This window comes from Colletotrichum destructivum, chromosome 4 (genome assembly GCF_034447905.1).
Source record: "Colletotrichum destructivum chromosome 4, complete sequence".
In the NCBI taxonomy this organism is placed as follows: Eukaryota; Fungi; Ascomycota; class Sordariomycetes; order Glomerellales; family Glomerellaceae; genus Colletotrichum; species Colletotrichum destructivum.
The window spans coordinates 1,116,994-1,137,850 of NC_085899.1; the positions used below are offsets into that span (position 1 = coordinate 1,116,994).

Consider the following 20,857-nt stretch of genomic DNA (forward strand, 5'->3'; position numbering starts at 1 on the left):
CGCCTCCGAGCACTTAGGAAGCCTGGTGCTGGGGTGGCCGAGTCAGTCCCAGGCCGGACAGTCAGGCACAGCCCCTCGATATCGTCCCTTGTTTTGTTCTGATTTTTCGGATGGTAGGGCATCACGTTCGTCCTGCGCGCTCTGTTCCTGTCACAGGGAACCCCAAGTGAAAGGCGGTTCGTTCGGTCTTGACTTCGCTGACAAACAGGTCGGCCCAAGTCAAGCCCGGTATCGGTGCCTGCGATCGCATAATTAATGCATCGTATCCAGCCAGATTGTGCAGATCCGCCGGCGTGCCGCCCAAGTCTCCCTCCCACCACCGGCTGTCAAGTCCACCGTATTCTGGGTCCTTGGAACTGGGCCCCCAAAACCGGCAGAGCGGGCTCCATTGGGGTGGAGAGGAGCAGGGCCCAGAACACTGCTGTGACCCAGCAGAGCATAACATAGTATGCCGAGCGGTACTCTCAACCGCGTCCCACGGCGCGTCGCCCAAAGTTGCTGTGTGCTGGAGATGTCCGCTGTCGGTTCTGCTGTCAGTGGCTGGCAAGTTACAAGCGTCTTCCAAAATCCTTACTCCGGCCCACGGAAACCGCAACCCGGGCAGGGATGAGGCAGAAGTACACACGAGGTACAGAGTAGTGTGGGCAAGGCCGCTGGAGTGCAGACAAGGGACGCTTGGCCCGTCTCTGTCGCTGCCCTAGTCAAAGCAGCGGGAACCGTTGGCCTGGACCTGGTACCCTGGTCTTTCCGGCGAGTAGGGAGGAGGAGGAGAGGGAGAGACCGAGCTCTGATCCCTGGCCACACAGAAAGAAACGAAACAATTTGGGGTTAGTGCCCATGTAGCAACAGAAAGCACTGCCAGGAGCTGGATTGGAAAAAGGCAACGGAACCAAGGTTGGGGAGCAGGAGAGACACCTGTATGGCGTGCAAGATGGGCACCTGCAGAGCAGAGCAGAGGGTTTTTGAAGATGAGTGATGCCCATTGCCCGATGAAGAATTGGAGAACGTGAGGAGAGACGAGAGAGGGGGGGCGGAGGAGAGCAGATGGGGAGAGGAGGGAAGAGAGAATGCCGAAATGGGGGCCGGACTTCGTAGTGACCTTGGATATTCGTTCGTATCCCAGGCAAAAGAATAAGGGACCACCGCAAACCCAGCAAAGACAACCTGGCGATGCTGACCTGGACTACCTGAAAAACAGGTCTACCTGTATCTGTCGGGGCAGAAAGATGGGGAGAGAAGCCCTGAACCCTGCCCCGCACCCTGTCTGTCTCTCGTCTCGCAAGTGGTTCGCCAATGACTGGTGGTGTGGTGTGTGCGTGTGTGCAAGTCCACATTCATCCACGGTCACTGATTTCCGTCTCTCTGCCACAGCGACATCGTTGTCGTTGTCAACGACGGACAGAGGGGTGTGACTTCACTTGGTCGTAAGGCGGCACAGGAGGTGGTCGGAGGGCTATTACCGTAGCCGTGCCGTCGACAGATAGTTGGCTGCGGGAGGCCCAACCTGCAACGTGACGGAAGAATTACTGTGTGCTTCTAGAGCGTCGGAGACCCGTAGCCAATGGCATCACGACGCTTCGCAGTGTAGTTGCATGGTGGCATCGAGCGCAGAGATGATGTCCATTTGAAGACTCTTTGGAGGGTACGTACTGCTGCAAGGTGCATTCGACGTATTAGTATCAGTTGCTTATAAAACGTTTGTGTGTGTGTGTGTGTGAGAGAGAGAGAGAGAGAGAGAGTAGGTCGTCATTAGCATGCTACCAGATTACATCGAGATGATATTCCGACACTATCCAAAGTAAGTGAGTGGGCTAGCCTCGAACATTGAGTATTGCCGTGCCGTTGCCAGAGCAGTGACGCAGTCCGCTCCCAAGGCAGTGGTTAGGATATTGACCCCTCTCCCGTCTCGCCGACTCAGATCATGTCTCTCGTAGGAGAAGGTTGAACCGACAACTGCGAGAAGGCGAAGGCGAAAGAGAAAGAGAGAGAGAGAGACAAGAGCCAGTCAAGTTGTTTTACTCCGTTGCGCCGGTGTCTTGGAATTTGGAGCGACAATCAGCCCCAGAAAGTGTCAACGGCGAGGGCGACGGCCACTTGGAGGCTGTGGTCGATGTCTTCCCGTCGGATTCTGACTTAATCGGTCCATGTCTCTCGCTGGTGCTGGTGTCTCTGTGGTGTCTCTGAACCCTGTCAGACACCACTCACTACCAGCATGTACGTACCTTTCGTCCGATGCCAGATACTTTGCCCAGAGACGGACAGGGGAGTGCTGTATCCATAGTGTGCGGAGTAACGATGCAAAAGGCTTGGGCATTTCGGGCCCTCTGTTGGGCGGCAGAGAGACCCAAAGACCCAGAAGCAGAGGCGGAGCGGACGCAGAGAGAGGCAGATGCAGGGAGTGAGTGACACAGCGGACAACAACTGAAGGCGACGGCTCGAGGGATCCGTCTCCTCCACTTTCCTCCACACCGCGTCTGAGTTTGGTGAAGGGCACAACACGGACCAGGAGGATGGGCTTAAACTGCGTTTGGGTTAGGACGGGGATCGGACAAGCATAGCTTTTACCTTTGGCTCGTTGCTGCTGGCAGTGTAGTGTGCAGACGCCGAGAGGGCGGACGAACAGAAGGGGGCTATTTTCTTCTCTGCCTTCTGGGGCAGCCGAGGACTGCGCGAGTGTGAGACACGGAGAGCGAGAGGGAGGGGAGGGCGAGATGAATGAATGGGTTCCGGCCGTGCTGAGCAAGAGACAAAGGAAGAAAAACAAGACGAAACCGACGAGGCTTGCGCCAATGCAAGAGAAGAGGCCTGTTGCAGCCGTTTCCGTGTCTCCCCGTCCCGCCGACACGTTCTGACGTTCCGAAGCAAAGGCGCGAGAGCGAAGCACGCTGGCCTTCTTCTATTGTTGCTGTGATTGTTTGTTGACGATGAAAGAGAGAGTCAGAACGCCCCGAGGGATATGGCAGTGCCGACGTCAATGAGTTGCCAAGCCAGGAAAGGAAGAGCGATGATGGTGGTGCACTGGTGGGGGGAGGAGTTTGAATGACGATTCCCTATCCGTACCTATGCCTTGTCGTCTTTGCTTGCCTCCGTACGGATGCTCTGTACCTGTATTTTATCACCAAAGTAAAGTTGACTCGGACGAGATATGAGTACGTACCTGATGCAGTTCCTTCCTTCCATCGCACCACATTCTGAAATGCTCCTCCCCTTCTTTTGCCTTGCCTTCTATCCGTACGTACCTTCTTGTCTGGTTGGGGCAGGAAGAAAAAAATTGCTTACACGTACCTCCGGATACAATGCAGGGAAAGCATCGGTACGTACTTCTCTACGCTGAAGCTTCCAACCCTGCCAGTCTAGTCCCCCTTGCACCTTTTTTTCGTTTTGTTTTCTTTCCTCTAAACCTACAGTCTGTAGGTACCTTAGGTGCCCACCCACAGAGGTAGACAGGTAGTGTGTGTAACCGTACAGAGTACATACCTACAATACATCGAAGGCGCTCTGCATTTTGCTGCTTCGCATACATCGTACTGCTGGCCCCAGACTGCAGTGGAAGGAAAATAGACGGTAAAGGAGCAGCAGCAGCAACAGCAACAGCTGCACCTCACCGTGTCATCATCCTTTGCTTCTTCCTCCCAAAAGGGTAAAAAAGAAAAGGGCAAAATCGACAAGGAAAAAAGGTCGGTCGGTTCGATCCTACCTAGGCAGGTAGGTAGGTCGGTAGCTCACGGCCCCGCCCTTCAACCACACACACACCCCCGGTCTTTTTTTCCTTACCCACACCCCTGTACAGTCTCCACTTCATAGCCCACTCCGCTCACTCAGTTAGCTCAGCGTCTTTTCACACGCCCTCGCGCCCCGTCATTGCCACACTCACTCACTCACTCTTCTTGAGTCCGTCCCTCTGGCGCTGCTCTGCTCTGCTGCTCTGCTGCTGGGAAGTTCTTACACCCACCCACGTCCGCCATCCATTCAACCCTACACCTATCCACGCAGTCAGTGCCTACGAACCTTGTCCTGCTTGCCGACCGACCTTGCAACCCGCTCATCCATACATTTTACTCGCCCACCCTCCCTCCTTGTGTGAACCCCAACTGGGAACCCTTTCTTCCTCTTGTTCCCCCTCCGTCTCTTCGTCCACGGCACAGGAAGCAGAAGCAACATTACCAGCCATCAGCCAACACCCGTCGACCTCTCTGTACTGCTGTCCGACACGCAGCAACCCACGACGTCTCATATATCGCCGACCGCCTCACCCTTCGCGCCAACACGCCGCGCCCACTACATTGCGAACTGCTGTAAACCACCCAGACCCTTCAACGCCGCTGTTGTCCCATCACGTGTACACCCTGCAGCCAACCCCGGAGTACTCAACTCGTCTGTCGCATTGGGCCCATCGTCGTCTGCTTTTGATTGGAAGAGGAGACATCTGCATCGAGGGAACAACAAACGCACGCATATACAACCTCCTACTGGCCCCCTCCCCCCAGCACGAGCCCAACCACCGCGATCCAGGCCGAGGTATCTGTACCCTGCACCGAAATCGTACACGTGGAACGACTTGCTGCCCTTGACAAACGGTCTGCTCCAACACTTGACCAGTCTTTATTGGAGAAAAGAAGGGTTTTCCTACCAAGATTGGGAAGAGTCATCAGTCCCGGCCACCATCATCACCGCCTCGGACGGCCAGCTTCGAAACACCACAGCACCGCCCCGTCGTCGCCTGGGTGGAAACAAGAACAAGACAGACGCAACACAGGAGGAAGAAGCACAACGAGAATGTCGAGTTGAAAGACCCGGCTGACAGAACCATCTGAGTGGCGTCGATAACCGACCAAGTACACACCTCAACAGTACTTACACCAGGCCGCAACGACTTCGCGCGCTTCCCACCCCCACGACAAGAACGGCAACCTTGCACAACTTGAACCCGAACCCTCAACGAATGTGTGCATGGCAATGACAGCAGATCAACAAAGCCTGACACTACATCTCGGCTTGACTTCGCTGTCACCGCATCGCCCCTTTTTGTTTTAAGTCTTGCTCCTCCGCTTACCCCACCACGCTCGCCAAAGTGCCGCAGCACGACTCCGACCCCAATATCGTCATAACTGCCCTGTCTCGCCCAACTGACCTCGCCCTCTCCCACCCACTACTTGCACAGCACGACTTGCAAACTCATTGACCACGCCGGTCGACGCAGACATCATGTCACCCAAGCTGAAGCCATTGTTGTTGCCCCAGCTCGTGGAAGAGCGCCGCAAGTTTGAGGAACAGCAACCCGAATTCCCAGAAGGCGACATGGACCGCCAGTACATCTACTATACGGCAAACTCGTCCTCTTCCGACGTTGTATCACCCGTCACCCCAACTTTCTCGACTCGAGGGCATCTGCGCTACTCCAGCTCGACCTCGTCCCTCGATCTTCCCCCCACGTTGTTCAACGACTGCCCCTCGTCACCAACCTCAACTACCCATACCAAGTCTTCCAAACGCCTACTTCCCGACGTGGAAGAGGAGCCTTTGGAGCGCGAAGAGATGGAAGACAGCACTATTCTCGCTGAGCAATTCGATCTCTACAACTGTTTGTGTAAGTCGGGCACTCTGACCCTGTTGCGATTGAGCCCCTGCTAAGATCTGACTGCGTAGGCGATGAACCCTGCATTCATCACAACGAAAGCTCCGAAACTCTCCACAGCGTTTACCCTACCGACTTCGATATCGACTACGACTTGGGCTTTGCGAGCGACAGCGACTTCACTGCGACCCTCGAGCGGAAGCGTAGTGGCACCGAATCGCCCTTTTCTGGCCTGGCCACACGCCTTGGAACGCGTTTTCCCAATCTGTCACGGTGGAAATCCACGAAGCGGTCACAGTTGACTGCGTCGCCGACCACAGGATTGACCTATGAACACGCCCTTTCAGTTTCTCGCGCAGCATCAAGCCGTTCATCCTCATTATCCGGCCCGTCACGCCACTTGGACAGCATCAACGAGCCACCGATCCCCACCCCTGCTACGTCCTTCTGGGAAAGCAGCGAGAGCGTGGAGACCCCGGCCCCCATTGACATCGAAAAGGCCAACAACGAGAGGGGCAGCATCGAGCGCGACCGCGCTCTCGCAACAACGCCTCTGCTCCCTCCTCTCCTTACCACTCCGCCAACCGAAGCCCCCCAACCTAGTCCGCTCCAGTCTCCCACTGTAGCTCCATCAACATTCTCCATGGAAATCCCCTCGCCGCAGCCGCTTTCTCACCTTCCTACGCCTGCACTCAGCACGAGGCCATCCGTCTCTTCCTTCCGGCATGCACAGTCTTCACAAGAACTACCCATCGGATTCCCCTCCATCGTGCAAGATCACGACGAGTGGTCTGACCGCCTCGGCCATGCCAACTTTACCATCACGCCACAACCTTACCAGCCGGTGGAAGCCGATATGGAGACCCTTCGCCACCTGCGTGCAGACTGGGAAACTGCTCGTGTAAATTACACGAAGCACCTAGTTCGCACCGGCGAGAACTACGGCGAGACGTCCAAGATCTACGCGCTGACGGAAGCGAAATGGGCTGAGACGGAGAAGAGCTGGCGCAACTTCCATGAGCAGACGATGGAATACATCCTTGCCACCAGCAAGACAACCACATCGCATTCGGGCGTCTCTCGCAGCCGTAGCCGCGGGCGTGTTCGCGCCAGCAGCGGAGGCGCTGCCCTCCTCCGCCGACCTGGCAATGACGACGTCTTTGCTAGCATGCAGTGGCGGCGTCTCGAGGATGGGTTGCCCACCGCGATTCCCCGTCTCATTGACGCCGAGGGCAAGTTTCCCGAGCGCGGGGATGAAGACATTGTTGGACCCATGGAACGTGACACCAAGATGATCCGCACCCGGAGTGAGGAGCGCAAAGGCGGTCGGTTCTGGCGTAACCTGGCCGAAAAGGTTGGCATTCGGAGGTGAAGCAAAACCCCCCTCAGCCGAACCGAAAGACCCTTTACACATCATCTCGCGATCTCGAATCTTTTGAGAGGCGGGGCCTAGGAATCCGCGATTCCGCCATTACGATTAACGTCAGCAAAACTAAACCGATGATCGAACTTTGCTCAACATGGGCGACTACCATCCCTTCTTCTGAACTTATTCTTTTTCAAGATACCCGACTATCGTCGCTCCTTCATCACCACACGCCTTGACTAGGCCACGTCTCTTACGACACGTTACGATCTACGCTTTTGCTTTCGCCGTCCGCTTGAACTAGAAGGCCCCAAAACCTGGGGCATTCGCCAATCTTATTATTGTCTTATTTCTACTACCTATTACCCTCACTGTCTAGAGCAGCACAGTGCGCCTCACTGGCATCTGAGGCCTGTAGATACTTTGCATTTCTACCAGAGGAACATATGGAGCCACCGAAAGGAGGTGTTTTCAACAACAAAAAAGCAGGGACAAAATCAACATTAGACTCGGGAAAAGCCATACCGGAGTTACAGACCCAGGCCCACGGGATATTGTGGCAGTCTGTTTTGTGTATTTACTTGGGTGTATTACGGAAGTGAGGCTCGGCCCTGCGATGGGACCGAGCCCAGCCATCTTGTACAGAGCTGTTTCTTGTACGAAGAGTCTCCAGCTTGGGGAGAAGTCTTTTGCGACCCGTCTTGTCCCAGCCTCGGGCCTAGAGTCCATGAGTGGCAGTGCAGTATGGCATCGTATGATGGCTTGAATAAAAAACCACTTGATAATTATTTCTGTTTTGTTTCGTACGTGATTCCCATGCTCGTATTCCATCTTATTCTCCATATCCTCTTTCGTGTCAGTTTGTATGGAGGCGAGCCCTGCCTACCCACCTCGATAAGTAAGCGGTCAGCTCGTCGGAGGCCGTCAGCTACTCTCATGTTTGAGGGGACCACAACATGGCCGCCTCTCGTCCCAGAAAGGACTCCCCCTTCCCCTCGTCAAGATCGTGACGGATGCAACAAGCTGTCGGATCACACCAGAAGGGGCTCCCTGGGCTCGCTTGCGGCTTCTCGCACCCGCAGTCCGCCTCCCGTTACTGGTGACCCGCGAAGTAAGCACCGTCCATGCGTAGAGACGTGATGGGTTCGGCCCTCCGGGGCGTTCAAGTGGGAGTGCGTGTAAGGGGAGAGGGGGAGAGGACTGTCTGGGGAGCTTTGCTGGCATCCGGCGCCACGCGTTTCAGATGCGGATCGCCGCGACTTTCGCTGGAAATAACATTTGGGGATGGGAAGATGGGGGGAAGGGGATGAAGAGTGGGTTTGTGGTAGGTGAGATGAGAGTATATTGAAAGGAAAGACATGCGGGAGACAACAACGGTGTGGGGGGGGGGGGGTTCGTTTACAGTGCTCACTTGCTCCAAGTTGCCCGTTTCTTTATTTTTGCCGCGACCTATAGCCGGCGGCCTCGAGGCTTCAGGGCTGACTTGCGCCGCTTGCGATGGTGGCGGACCTCTCGTATGCACAGTGGCCTCAGCCACCGAGGGCGGCTCTGTAAGACGGGCTCGAAGGGCGATGGCGCAGTCTACAGTGCGGCGGTAGAGACCAAGGGAGTGGGGGAGGGAAGCGAAACCCGCTTGCTTGGGAAGTGTTGGCGTGCGTCTGGACGAGGGAGGGGGGGGCCGGAGCCGGAGGGAAGCTGCAGGCGGGTCGCCGGAAGGGAGGGGAGTTTGTTACGATGCGGGAAGTGACATTCGGGGACGGTGATGGCCGGTATAGGTGGTGTAGGTGGTGAAGTTGGTGTGGGCGGGGGTTTCTGCAGGTGCTGAGGCTTGGTATTATTGTTTGAGGAGGTGAGATGGTGTGGGACATTGTTTGGATGAAAGGCGTTGGGGAGGACTTATGCACGTCGCCGCGTAGAAGACTCGAGAGGGCTGGCGGGAAGGGATAGGCGTCGTTTCCCCCCTGGAGACAACAGGGCTGTTCTGACGCTTGGCACGGGATTCGTGGTTGTGGGTTGAGTGGGTGAGGGGAGGGGATCACGGGGAATCGAGGGACGATGCAGTATGGGAAAGTTTTTTGGCCAGGCGATGGGGAGAGACATGCGGGTGTGATGTGGCAAACGGAGCCGGTGGGCGGGCAGGTGCATTGCCGGCTCCGCGGTCTGCGGGCTGATTTGGGGATGTCGGGGTCGGGCGGTGGCTGGACCTTTTGCGCTGGAACATTACCCGAGTCTTGGGAGATGGAGGGAGGATGGCTATTTATGGCAACTAGACAGACGGGCGGGATATGTCCTTCGCGCGGGTATGTGAGATTGGATCGTGATTGGGGAGATCGTTGGGACCGATGGGCCGATGCCGGGCGTGATGCAAGTTCCCGGCGGCCAGGCTTTTCTTCGGTTGTTCGGGCTGGCCGCAGACGTCGGACACCGGACACCAGACGGACACGGAACTTGCGGGTCCATATTGCCGGGTACTCGGGGCCCTGTGGGTCGGATACCGCGGTCCGGCACCGGATTGTGGTGAGTGGGATTCCGCGATCCCCAACCGCTGGCTTTCTTCCATTCTTTCCATGTACGAATGATGTCCCCCTGGTCAACTGCAACTCCTCGCAAATCGCGCCCCAGCTGGTAAGGAGATGACAAATGAGCTGGGTGAAGGACTGGTGACAATGTCCTCTTGGTCTGATTACGCCATTGAGGTCAAAGCTCAAGCGGGATCCAAAATCCGTCGCGACAATAGCTTGGTGGCTGTCAGAAGAAAGAGTATATATATACCACCATGAGATCAACCTCTGGGCTCTCGAAAACGGTTTACTCTCAGAACACAATCAAACGGGTCATTTTCACATCTCGACCGCTACCTCAATAAGTTTTCTCGAAGAAGAAAAAACAACAACAATGGCTCCCATCCGCATCGCCCTCATCGGCCTCTCCGCCAACGCCAAAACGTCATGGGCTGCCGAAAGCCACCTCCCATACCTCCTCTCCCCGCGCGGCCGCCAACACTACACCATCACCGCGCTTCTCAACTCCAGCACCGGCGCCGCGGAGGCGGCCCGCGCCCACTACGGACTGCCCGGCGACGTCAAGGTTTACGGCGACCCGGAGGCCCTGGCGCGGGACCCCGACGTCGAGCTCGTCGTCTGCAACACCCGCGTCGACACGCACTTCGACGTCGCCGCGCCGTCCGCGAGGGCAGGCAAGGCCGTCTACGTCGAGTGGCCTCCCACCCAGGACCTCGAGAGCTCAGAGGAGCTTGCGAGCCTGGCCGCGGCGTCCGGCGGGGTCAGCATCGTCGGACTGCAGGGGCGGGTGGCGCGCGTGGTTCTCAAGGTCAGAGAGATCGTGGACTCCGGCCGCGTCGGGAAGGTCCTGGGGAGCGACGTCGAAGCGTACGGGAACCTGCTGTCCCGGGACGAGCTCCCGGGTGGGCTGGCGTACTTCGCGGAGAGGGTCGTCGGGGGCAACCCGGTCACGATTGCGTTTGCGCACATGATCGACTACGTCCACCACGTCCTCGGCGAGTTCGAGGAAGCGGGCACGGCGTTTGAGAGCCGGCTGCAGATCCAGCGGCCCGAGGTCAAGATTCTCGGTGCCGGGCCGGAGCTGCGGCGCGTCCGGACCGATGTGCCCGACTTGATCGCCCTCCACGGTGCGATCCGGGGCCGCAGCACGGTCGACGGGGCCACGCTCGCGGTCCGCTTCCGGAACGGACCGCCGTTCAAGGGACGGCCGGCGTTCGTATGGCGGATCGTCGGGGAGAAGGGGGAGGTTGAGGTCGAGAGCCCCTCGGGGCCATACTTGCACTCGGATTCGTATGACGAGCCGATTGTCATTCGGGTTCACGAACATGGGAGCGACGAGGTGGCAGAAGTGCCATGGGGCTGGGATACATGGCAGGAAGCGTTGCCGGTCCGAGCGAGGAATGTCGGGGAAGTATATGAGAGATTTGCGAGATGGGTTGAGCTTGGGAGGGGCGATGTAGAGGGGGGTGGGGGGTGGCCTACTCTTCAAGATGCCGTCTTGAGAATGAGAGAGCTGGACACACTCTTTCAACATTTCGACAAGCAATAAAAGTGTCGCGGGGTTTTACTGGCGTCAATTGTAGAAGCGAGACGTCTGTTACATCATCATACACTAGCTCGAAAGAATGGCCCATTGGTCGTAGACGTAGCATTCTCTCTCTGTAAGTTTGCCAAATACCTAGTCAAATTGGGGCTTATAACCAACTCTCTTATAAACCTGTATCAGTTGTTATCTTTGAAACTGTTGACGTATTGACTTTGGTTGATTGGTTGATGAAGACTTTCTGCAACTTTTCCACTGGGCGCCATGCTCATTGAATCTTCAGGCAGGAAAATTTGGTCTACATCAACAGTCATGTTGACAGTATTTGCTTGCTCGACGAACAAACATTCTGGGACAAAAGAACTTTTAGCTCTATGCCGTCTTCTTTCAGGACTCTTCGCCTGTATCTAATATTGCGTCCGCCGTTTGAAAGGATATCTCGGGCTTGACTCATAGAATTACCTGAACAGTCCCGATCCGAAGTCACCCAGCAAGATTCCCCTCCATAATCATTCTACACGGCAACAACTATTACCATGATATCTGCACAGAATCCGGTTGAAATGGACGATGTTACTGTCGGATTTGAACGAATCGCGGAAGGCAGACATATGAGACAGACTGTCGAAGATCACCCAGCGCTATCTTCGCTTCGTAGCTACGGAGGGAAATGGTCTTTTCCCAGCTATGCGCTCTCGACAGACTATTGAGTAGCTGACTAAATTAACGGTTTAATGAATGACATGCAGGACTCGACACTACTAAAACCCAAAGACTATAGCAGCAGAGCTGGGTTGCTATTTGGAAAGTAAAGCATCTTGGTAAGGACTTATTCGATTAAAGAGGGGGGTTTCACATATATTGCGTTGGCCCAAACGTTACATTTGTCAGCCAGTAAACCCAATTCCCCCCTAATTGGGATAGTTTTGCAGATAGTCGCCCACGTAGGTGATGAAGGATGCCCACCTTGGTGGAAGGTGAAAGTCCCGCGCTTTCAGATCCAACACTCGTAACGTTTTGGGTAGCTCTAGATGGAGCCAGGTTTCTGCGTTCAAAGTGGAAAATGACGAACCACTTCAGCTAGCGATGCTACTTGGGCTTGCCAAGTGCCAAGACATAGATAGTGGGCAGCACAAGTCGGCTGACCAAGTACGGCGGATGACCAAAAGCGCGATGCCATAAGCGTTTGTTGCTCGTTTGGTTGCCAAATTGCTTCCGCGCATGAATGTCGCCATGTTGTCAAAGTCTCGAATATAGAATGGACAGCGCATGTGTCGACGGGGACCCTTAGAAATGCCACTACCGAGCTGCCCATCCTTGAAGGGTCGTCGGAGAATTCGAAGAAACAGGCAAGATGACCGACAACGAACCACTTCGTCCGAATCAGCCGTCGGTTCGTCGCCGTGCCTAGTGGTCTGTCGCTGCAGAATGTCGCTTGCAGGTTGCGTGATGCTCGATTACATCCCTGCAACCATCATCTTGGCACGCGGGAATCCCGTCAAGAAACTGGCAGCAGGAACACCCATTTTAGGTATGTGCCTGTGAGAGGTAGATTTAGACGCTCAACGGGGGCAGTCCTTTCGTTCGGAATAGATGTTGAGTGTTTGACGTTAATGATATGGGGAGGGGGGCGGCGGAGATCCCAAGGCTTAATACCGACGTTAAGTTCCACGTTGTGCCTGGCCGATCCGGGGGTCTCGTCCCCTTTTAGCATGAACGAAGGCGGGAGAGCAGCGATGTTGCCGAGTCAGTGACCATAAACAAATCTCTCGACAGCCGAATATCAGGCCGTTGCGAGAACGAGGCTGCCTATTGGACCGAAATGATGTCTGGATCAGGAGTCGCTAGCAGAAGACCTGCGCTGGCAACTCTGTTTCTGATATCGGCCGGCCTTCCGGGAACTCGAACTGATTCACGTCAGTCGACTCTTGCCCCCTTCCGGCTCCACTCGGGCCTCCAGTAGCGGCGAAGAATCATGGGATGACAGTTACCAAAGGCCATTTACTTGGTAAGCGAGGCTCTCTTAATACTGGCTGCTAAGAGTGTGTAGAACTCATGATCACGGTTCAATTGGACACCGAGAATAGCGTCTTCCATGTCTGAATCCACATCCTCGTGGGGTTCAGTCACTTGGACCTGGAATAGAGAATGGCGGTTGGTGTCACACAGGACGAACTTTCTAAGCGATGGCCATAATGGCTCTTGATATGGGATCAACGGGTGTATAAAAGAGATGTGAAGGCCTCCTCACCAAATGGAATCGTGATAGATCACTCGAATCACGACAAGTACCAACAAGCGCAATTTCGTTCTCTTCTTTCTTTCCTTTACATTATTTTCTTCCACTCTTTTCACCATTCCGATACCAAGATACCCATCATGTTGACCATGCAGGCTCTCTCTCTTCTTCCACTTCTCTTCAGCGTCGGCTGGTCATCCCCGGCGCCATTGCCTTACAAGGCGGGCTACCCCGGCTTCCATGGTCCCGAAGGCACCAAGCCCGGCTTCGCTCCCTCCGGCACCGTCCCATCTCTGTCTCGACAGAGCAGTCCCGCAGGCCCGACAAACAGCGCCGCTACGCCAACGGTTAGCGGCATTCCGAGCAAAGCGAATGAGACCAAGCCAGGCACCGGGGGCGGCGGCGGCCCGACCCTGCCCGAGGGCTTCGCGAAGATTGTCTTCCAGGACGACTTCTCGACACAACAAGCCGGCGCCCTCCCCGACGCGTCAAAGTGGACGTTCGACATCGGCACGGGCTACCCCGGCGGCGCCACGAACTGGGGCACGCAGGAGATCCAGACGTACACAAAGGACACGGCCAACATCGCCATCTCCGAGAGCGGCACGCTGACCATTACGCCCATCAAGAACGGCGAGTCCTGGACGTCGTCCCGCATCGAGACCAACGCCGCGCAGGACTTCACCTGCCCCGAGGGCGGCAAGCTGCGCATGGAGGCCAGCATCATGATCCCGGCCTCGGACCCGGCGACGCAGTCCGGCATCTGGCCGGCCTTCTGGTCTATGGGCTCCGCGTTCCGCACCAACGTCACCTCGTGGCCCAGCGTCGGCGAGATCGACATGCTCGAGGTCTCCAACGGCGTCGGCACCGTCTTCCAAACGGCCCACTGCGGCGTCATCGACGGCGGGCCCTGCAACGAGAAGACGGGCCTCAGCTCCAGCGCCGAGTTCCCCCGCGGCGAGTTCGTCAAGGTCGCCTGCGAGGTCGACCGCTCCGGCGCCGGCGGCTTCGCCTCGGAGAAGCTCGTGTGGTATGTCAACGGCACGCCGACCAAGACCCTCACCGGCCAGGAGATCGGCGACGAGGCCGTCTGGAAGAACCTGGCCCAGACGCCCAAGATGATCCTGCTCAACGTCGCCATCGGCGGCGAGTTCCCTGACGCCAAGGCCGGCACCAAGACGCCCAACGCGCAGACGGTGGGCGGGAAGGATTCGAGGATGGAGGTCAAGTACGTTGCTGTCTACAGCTCCTAGACGGCCTATGTCCGGGGGGGATTCTTTTCTTCTTCTTCTTTTCTTCATTGACATTTTGTCACTTCTCCTTCATGTAGATCTGGGGGCCTATGCCTTCCAGCTGGACATTATTTGAACTTGTCAGCGACTTGCGAGTCCTCGCTTGGCTTATAGTTTGCAAGCGTATTTCCGTATTAGCATGATGACATACTTGAAAGACATTCAGACATTTCGGTATATTTTCACAGATTGTATGACGAATGATTTCATGCACCTCTCATAAAGAATGACTTCGGCTGGTGGAGTGATCATAGCTTACGAGCAGAGTTCGGGAAACAAGCGCGTGAGAACAGCTCATCAGAAAAGCAATTTACACATGTCACTCGCAAAAAACGGAAGCAGAAAAATGATTGAACAAGGAAAAAGTCTTGTTGTATTGTCTGGTGCCACTCAAAAGGGCGTAAATCGCAGAATTACGCGGTATACTATGTACATGAACACTTCTAATATCTACCTGGAAAGATACACGTCCCTCCCCTTCTGGATGAGGAACCCTGTCTTTTTTACCACACTTTCAACTCGCACGCCCGGATATCGAGCATAAGCGAACTTAGTACTTGGCGGAGCGGCGGGCCTTGCGGGCACGGCGCTTCTTGCAGCCGGCACCGGCGCCAGTGCTGGGAGCAGGGCTGGCAGGAGCGGTGGGGGCGGCAGCAGGAGCGCTGGAGGCAGGCTTGGTGACGAGGGTGGTAGGGGCAGCGGCGGCGCTGCTGGCAGCCGGGGGAGCAGAGGTAGGGGCAGCAGCCGGAGCAGAGGCAGCGGGGGCAGAAGCAGCAGGGGCAGAGGGGGCAGGAGCGGAGCCAGAGCCGGAGCCGGAGCCGGAGCCGCCGCCGTAAACAGCGGGGCCGGGGATGACGTAATCGGTGATGGTGTTGTAGATGTTGATCAACAGACCGGGGTCGGTGGCCTTGTACGCACCGGGGAACGAGACACCCTCAGGCTTAGCAGTTCCAGTTCCCTCAATCTTCAATTGATAGCAGCTTTCACGATAGATGTAAGCAAAATGTCATAAGATAGGTGCAGCGAGTGTACTTACGACATGTAGTACTGGGCGCCGTTGGCGGAGCCGGCGGCGTGGAGGGCGACGGTCTCGGCGCGGAGGAGGTAGTCACCGGGGGCGATGTCAGAGGGGATGGTGAAGCTCTGCTTGCCGCAGCCCTCGTTGATGAGGTCGTTGCCCCAGGTCTTGTTCTCGGCGAAGTAGCCCGACTCGAAGATCTTGAAGAAGGGGGTGGAGCCGTCGGCGGCGGCGGCGTCGTCGACGGCGCTCAGGTAGGCCATGACGGGGCCGTGGTGGGCGCCGCCGATGGCCTCCTTGGTGCAGTCGCGGTCGTTGTGCTGGTGCATCTCGACGGTGACGGTGTCACCGGCCTTGACGCCGCAGGTGGAGGTGGCGGCCGCCGAGCCGGCGTTGCAGCGCATGTTGTTGGAGGTGGGGTCCTCGATGGGGGAGTTGGAGGCCTATAATGATGGACATATTAGTCTCTTGTCGCCCAAACAAAACCGTCCCTTTCTCTTCTCTTTTTGTTTTTCGTCTTCCGCTTCGGTAGGTAAACTCACAGGCATGCGGACGCAGCTGGACTCCTGGTCGGCGCCGTTGACCCAGAGTTGCTGGAAGATGGCGTGACCGGCAACCATGTTGGCCATGGAGGCGGTAAGGGCGAGGGCAGCGTAAGACTTCATCTTGACGGTTGGGTTGGTTGTTGTTTTTTTGGTAAAGAAGGACGGTGATTCCGGGCGTTAGAAGCGTATGCACACACAAAAATGGTGAGAAAATGAGTGAAGTGACGCCGGCGTCGAGGTGAGAGAATGACTGAAAGTAAAGAGTGGACGGATGAGTGACTGAAAGCTGATGAAGAGAATCAAAGGAAACTCTTCTTGTCGACGAGAGCAGACATGAGTATATATGTATGCCTCGCCAACTCTCGATCCCCCCCTCCCCCCCGGTCCCGCCTCTCGCTTCTCTTCGCCATAGACTCTTCCTCGCATCGCACTCGCATCCCCCCACCGCGGGCATGGTCAGGCCAAAATGGGACCGCCAAGTCTAAATTCTGGATAGGGGGACCGCAAGAGCCGTTTCCCAATCCACCGACCGTCCCGCTGGCCCCAAAGACGACGACTGACACCGCCTCACCGGTTCAATTAAGCACCGGGGATGTCTCAACCTCGAACGAGAGTTAATCTCGACGGGCAAGGGTGGGGGGGGGGAAGTCGTCAGGACTGAATGGGAAACCCTCTCCCGCAGGCAAACAACCGCCCTCCCAAACCCAATTATGGCCCTGGCCCTGCGTACCTGCCTGGCATCAAGGCCGTCGGTCCACCGTCTTTCATTGGAGCAATAATCTCGAAAAGGGTTAACGTTGTGGGGATGGCCGCTGTTGTGTCTAAATTGCGGGATGCGTGCCTTGCAGCTTCGGCTACGCGGTTGAAGCGCCCAGCCCGGGTCGAGGGCCTGGTTTTGGCTGTTGGCGCGTTCACCCCCTTCGCTGCCCTTGTTGCGCCGTTGCCCTTTCTGCCTATTCGCTTGTTCCTGGGTGGTCTGGAGGGGGGGGGAGGAACAAGATCCTCGCCCGTCCGTCTTTTTTCGTCCCAAATCGAAACCCGAGCTTAATCTAAACCCTAGGGAGGACATCGCTGTTCTGGGCTGTTCGTCCAACCAGTGCCGACCCTGGAGTTCTCGTTCCTCCCCCCCTTCTGGTCGTCCGAACCTGAAACACAGACGGCATGTTTACCCCTGGCGCTATTTGGGTCTCCCGCGATAAGACAGGCGGGATGTGCGGCTTGCTTACCTGACAAGTCATTGTAGTTGTTCTGGCCCCCGAGAGCGACTAGTCCGGTGAATGTCTCTCGTTCGAGGCTGTCTATTGTTCGTCGACTACCAGTTGCCCGAAATGTCGCCTGATAAGCTTCGACCCGCGCTTGACGTTGAATAGATTAAACCTTGAGATCGCGAGATCGCCGCCGCAATACCTTTGAGTTCCTTGGTATTCCTCGGGTCCCCGCGAGCTAGCTCTTTGGGCAAAAGCCCACCCACCCCTGGACTTGAATGATTCCGATTGGTCAAAGAGGACACCTTGATCGTCATTCTCGCCCAGGGATGGCCAGGGTTTGGTGCCCCGATGGGTTGTATCACCCAAAGTGGTCATATTCCTTGAAGGGCCACCTCTCGGTCGTCACCTGGCCCACTGAGCCAGCGTCGCTGGCGGACACGTGCGTTACGGGTAGATAGGGGGGCTTTGGGAGAGAGATCCAACTGTCCAGTGTCGTGCGCTTCACAGCCGCCCTCGACAGTCGCGAGTCAACATGCCGGTTCCTGCGGTTGCTGATCGGCTCGATTCGTTCTACCCGTTTCGCGCCTTGACCTGCTCTTGTCGCATCTGAACATCACAGGGTCCCCTTTTTCCCTCTGTTCCAACTCGCAGCTTCACGGCTCCAGAGAGGGAAATATTGGACCGCTTGCGACGCACTTCGGCTCTATGCGAGGGTTTGTGGGGATGATATTGTGGCTCTCTCTGCGTCTAGAGGGAAATCATCTCCGACTGAAACAGGCCTAGATCTTGGGGGCCGCCAGTACGGATACGCACCTCTCGTGAAAGGGGGGGAAGGGCAACTGATTTTTTCTTCTTTTCCCCCATCGACTTTGCTTCCTGCATGCCCGCCACATGCAGATGGTGGGAAGACTCGAGCGGGAGGAGAGTCGAGAGAAGAAAGGTGACTAACCCAGACCACTCATTGACCGCTGCGTTTAATTTAATCAGCTTGAAACCTGGGCAGCTGGTCTTTGCACCTGCACTGCATGGATGATGGCGCCAACAGACTGACTGCAAGGGAGGGGGCAGCGCAACGACGCAACGCGACGGGGGGTAAACGGCAAGACACCAAGACTTGGCATATTTCGTGCCGCTTTCGAGAGAAATAAGGTCAATTATTCTGGCCATGCGCTGGTGGCAAGTGGAATGGATGTTGTACGTCACTACCTTACTTCAGACCTCAGAGAGCGCATCCAGCCAGCGACCCAAAGAACATCTGAGCCGCATGGTCTTCATAGTGGCCGTGCGTGTCGCCTGTGCATTACGAGAATTGCTGTGCGACGAAGGCGGTGCATCGGGTTGAAGCTTTTCGAAATGCTCATTTCAAGTCGTCTCGCTCACTATAATCTTCAAGCAGCGTCTCGAAGACTTCTGTCAAGCAGAAGAAATACGACCGTGTTGATCAATGGCAACATTTGCCAACGTATGGCAACATCCAAAGTGAATAATAAGCCTTTTTTCTTCCTCTTTCGAGTCCCAATGGCTGATGGATGACACTAGGAACTGTCAGTTCATGATTGACAGCTTGACTGACGACGGCTGGAGCCCAGTCCGGCACCTCTATCCGACTAAAACATTGGCATCCAGACCGTAAGTAAGACAAGAAATAGGCTCGATGTCATCTCTGAATGAGCTTGTGGCTTTGCGCTATCCGCACTCTCGACGAGACACGTCGGCCCACCTGACCTAAGAAATCTTCTGGAACTTGTGGGTTCCCACGCTCCGGCAGCCATTTGTCTTTGGCCTGCGATCAACAGAACCTTTCCCTTCTTTGCTCTCATCTGTAACGCCTATTCCCACTCCTTGCTTCATGCAAAGAGCAAATGCAGATCGCAACACTCTGCTCCTCGGGTGTTTACCGTTCGGCCCTTAGGTTGATGAATGCTGTTTCTTTGCCTCGCTTTTATTCCTTTGTTTATCCATCTCCCTCCCCCCCCCCCTCTCTCTCCTCGATTGGCCGTGGGACAAAAACTTGAGATGTTTATGCCAGCAAGTTGCACCAATGGCAGACGTTGACTGGGGTGCAGGGCTTCACATGTTGCAATACTCGAGTGGCAATGGCTTCCAGGCCCGGCAATCATCACCATCTTGACCGGCTGACTATTTTTAGTCTCAAGGAGTGCCTGTGCTTTTAGCAAGATGCCCATCTGTTCGAAACAGTCGAGCTACGAGCACACGATACTCGAGCATCTCTTGCGGCGCTCGAACTGCTTTAGGGCGTGTTTTTCAATAGTGTGCCATCATCTATTGAACTGAATGGACGGGCTCCGTTGACCCTGGCTGCTTTCACAGTCTGGCTGGATGTCCGAAATGATGATTCTTCATCGAGTATCCGTACGCCCTGTCAGAACCGGCGGGCCCCCCCGTTTCGGGTAGGTTCGCCGCGGTTACCGCTGATCAGTGACGGTCATGACCTGAGGTAGCGGCGCAGGTGCGTTCCGCATCTCGACTGCGACGCGAGTATCGTGAATGCGTCTGTCGAACATCTTAAAATCGAAGACACCCTCAAGCTCGCGTCGAATGTTGGCCAACTGCTCGTGAGCCTTGAGAATCTCGTCGGGCTTGTTGTCTTGATGCACATGGACCTTGATCAAGAACATCCAACGCCGTCCCGGATCGGCCGGAGACATGGTATCCCACGTGGCCGTCTGCGTGAGAGGGCCATTGTCGCCGTTCATCTGCAGGATGTAGTGTCTGGAAAAGCAAAACTCGACGTCGTCTCTGAAAAATTGATACGTCTCCTCTACAGCCTCGCTTTTGAATCTGTATTGTGTCAGACCTCAGCCCTCATCGCCATCTGCCAACGAGCGACATGACGTACTGGTAGTTGTTGTCTCTCATAACAGATAACAAGTTCTTCTGGTCCCAGATCTCCGTCTTCTTACGCTGCGTGACCGACGAGCGGTTCTGGGGAGGGTCAGGGAAGTCGGTCCATCGGAGGGTGCCGGGGCGCGCATTGAAGTCCAGTTCCGGAGCGTTCGGGCCGAAGTCCTTATCCTTGAAGACCTCATATCGGGCCTGAAGGATGTAGGATTGACGACTCAGTTGCTGGTGCAGGTCCTTCCACAGCATCTGTATGTCTTTCCGTGGGGTTTTGGGGATTGAGTTCTGGTTCGAGATTCCGCCAGGTTTGGCCGGGCCCTTGAAGTAGAGCACACGATGGAGACTCTGCCATGGGGGCATGGCGCAAAGACCGCCCAGGACGGAGCAAGCCGCCTGGATGTCATCATCGTCGACAAGCGTTGTGAGAAAGAGCTCGTACATCGCGAGTGGCTGATAATTGACGACTATATGATGCTGGAAAGGGGGCCGAAAGCGAGTGCAGACTTGGGTGAGACTCAGCACCCGGGCAGGGGAATGAATCGTGAAGGCGAAGCTCACTGAGAGTCGGAGGAGAGACCCGGTGCATTTGAGAGTCGGCGGAAACGACTTACGCTAAGCCAAATGGGGGCTTCGCTAGTGGAGACGATCACGTGGACGCCCGTCACCGTGCGCGATTGCCCCGGCGCG

At 56.1% G+C, this 20,857-nt stretch overlaps 7 protein-coding genes across 7 annotated transcripts; 3 read left to right on the forward strand and 4 right to left on the reverse strand.

Annotated features, from left to right (window-relative positions):
- Nucleotides 1–121: 121 nt before the first annotated feature.
- Nucleotides 122–1,377, reverse strand: CDEST_06253 (uncharacterized protein; the record flags this gene model as incomplete). The annotated part of the gene is made up of 3 exons (XM_062922412.1): nt 122–697; nt 731–1,178; nt 1,349–1,377. The coding sequence occupies 3 exons, from the start codon at nt 1,375–1,377 to the stop codon at nt 122–124; spliced, it is 1,053 nt and encodes a 350-aa protein (XP_062778463.1).
- A 2,564-nt stretch (nt 1,378–3,941) lies between these two features.
- On the forward strand, nt 3,942–8,096 carry CDEST_06254 (uncharacterized protein). The gene is made up of 2 exons (XM_062922413.1): nt 3,942–5,587; nt 5,647–8,096. Exons 1-2 carry the CDS (start codon nt 5,206–5,208, stop codon nt 6,945–6,947), a joined length of 1,683 nt encoding a protein of 560 aa, XP_062778464.1. The 5' UTR covers nt 3,942–5,205; the 3' UTR covers nt 6,948–8,096.
- Nucleotide 8,097: 1 nt separating this feature from the next.
- On the reverse strand, nt 8,098–9,719 carry CDEST_06255 (uncharacterized protein; the record flags this gene model as incomplete). The annotated part of the gene is made up of 2 exons (XM_062922414.1): nt 8,098–9,598; nt 9,714–9,719. 2 exons carry the CDS (start codon nt 9,717–9,719, stop codon nt 8,471–8,473), a joined length of 1,134 nt encoding a protein of 377 aa, XP_062778465.1. The 3' UTR covers nt 8,098–8,470.
- A 117-nt stretch (nt 9,720–9,836) lies between these two features.
- CDEST_06256 (Putative gfo/Idh/MocA-like oxidoreductase, NAD(P)-binding domain superfamily) lies at nt 9,837–11,012 on the forward strand (the record flags this gene model as incomplete). The annotated part of the gene is made up of 1 exon (XM_062922415.1): nt 9,837–11,012. The coding sequence occupies one exon, from the start codon at nt 9,837–9,839 to the stop codon at nt 11,010–11,012; it is 1,176 nt and encodes a 391-aa protein (XP_062778466.1).
- A 2,373-nt stretch (nt 11,013–13,385) lies between these two features.
- CDEST_06257 (Putative glycoside hydrolase family 16, concanavalin A-like lectin/glucanase domain superfamily) lies at nt 13,386–14,498 on the forward strand (the record flags this gene model as incomplete). The annotated part of the gene is made up of 1 exon (XM_062922416.1): nt 13,386–14,498. The coding sequence occupies one exon, from the start codon at nt 13,386–13,388 to the stop codon at nt 14,496–14,498; it is 1,113 nt and encodes a 370-aa protein (XP_062778467.1).
- Nucleotides 14,499–14,887: 389 nt separating this feature from the next.
- On the reverse strand, nt 14,888–17,527 carry CDEST_06258 (Putative auxiliary Activity family 9). Its single transcript, XM_062922417.1, has 3 exons — nt 16,098–17,527; nt 15,574–15,998; nt 14,888–15,517 (listed from the first exon to the last, which is right to left on the reverse strand). The coding sequence occupies exons 1-3, from the start codon at nt 16,218–16,220 to the stop codon at nt 15,088–15,090; spliced, it is 978 nt and encodes a 325-aa protein (XP_062778468.1). The 5' UTR covers nt 16,221–17,527; the 3' UTR covers nt 14,888–15,087.
- Nucleotides 17,528–19,718: 2,191 nt separating this feature from the next.
- On the reverse strand, nt 19,719–20,729 carry CDEST_06259 (Putative mediator complex, subunit Med18). Its single transcript, XM_062922418.1, has 2 exons — nt 20,169–20,729; nt 19,719–20,110 (listed from the first exon to the last, which is right to left on the reverse strand). The coding sequence occupies exons 1-2, from the start codon at nt 20,609–20,611 to the stop codon at nt 19,735–19,737; spliced, it is 819 nt and encodes a 272-aa protein (XP_062778469.1). The 5' UTR covers nt 20,612–20,729; the 3' UTR covers nt 19,719–19,734.
- Nucleotides 20,730–20,857: the final 128 nt, after the last annotated feature.

Excerpts from the sequence above, each read along its gene's own strand:
- CDEST_06254 (XM_062922413.1), top strand. The coding sequence starts at position 5,206 with ATGTCACCCAAGCTGAAGCCATTGTTGTTGCCCCAGCTCGTGGAAGAG. Across the intron at positions 5,588-5,646 it reads CGATCTCTACAACTGTTTGT|GCGATGAACCCTGCATTCAT; the intron begins GTAAGTCGGGCA and ends CTGACTGCGTAG.
- CDEST_06258 (XM_062922417.1), bottom strand. The coding sequence starts at position 16,220 with ATGAAGTCTTACGCTGCCCTCGCCCTTACCGCCTCCATGGCCAACATG. Across the intron at positions 15,999-16,097 it reads CCAGCTGCGTCCGCATGCCT|GCCTCCAACTCCCCCATCGA; the intron begins GTGAGTTTACCT and ends CCATCATTATAG. Across the intron at positions 15,518-15,573 it reads GGCGCCCAGTACTACATGTC|CTGCTATCAATTGAAGATTG; the intron begins GTAAGTACACTC and ends CTATCGTGAAAG.
- CDEST_06259 (XM_062922418.1), bottom strand. The coding sequence starts at position 20,611 with ATGTACGAGCTCTTTCTCACAACGCTTGTCGACGATGATGACATCCAG. Across the intron at positions 20,111-20,168 it reads ATGAGAGACAACAACTACCA|ATTCAAAAGCGAGGCTGTAG; the intron begins GTACGTCATGTC and ends GACACAATACAG.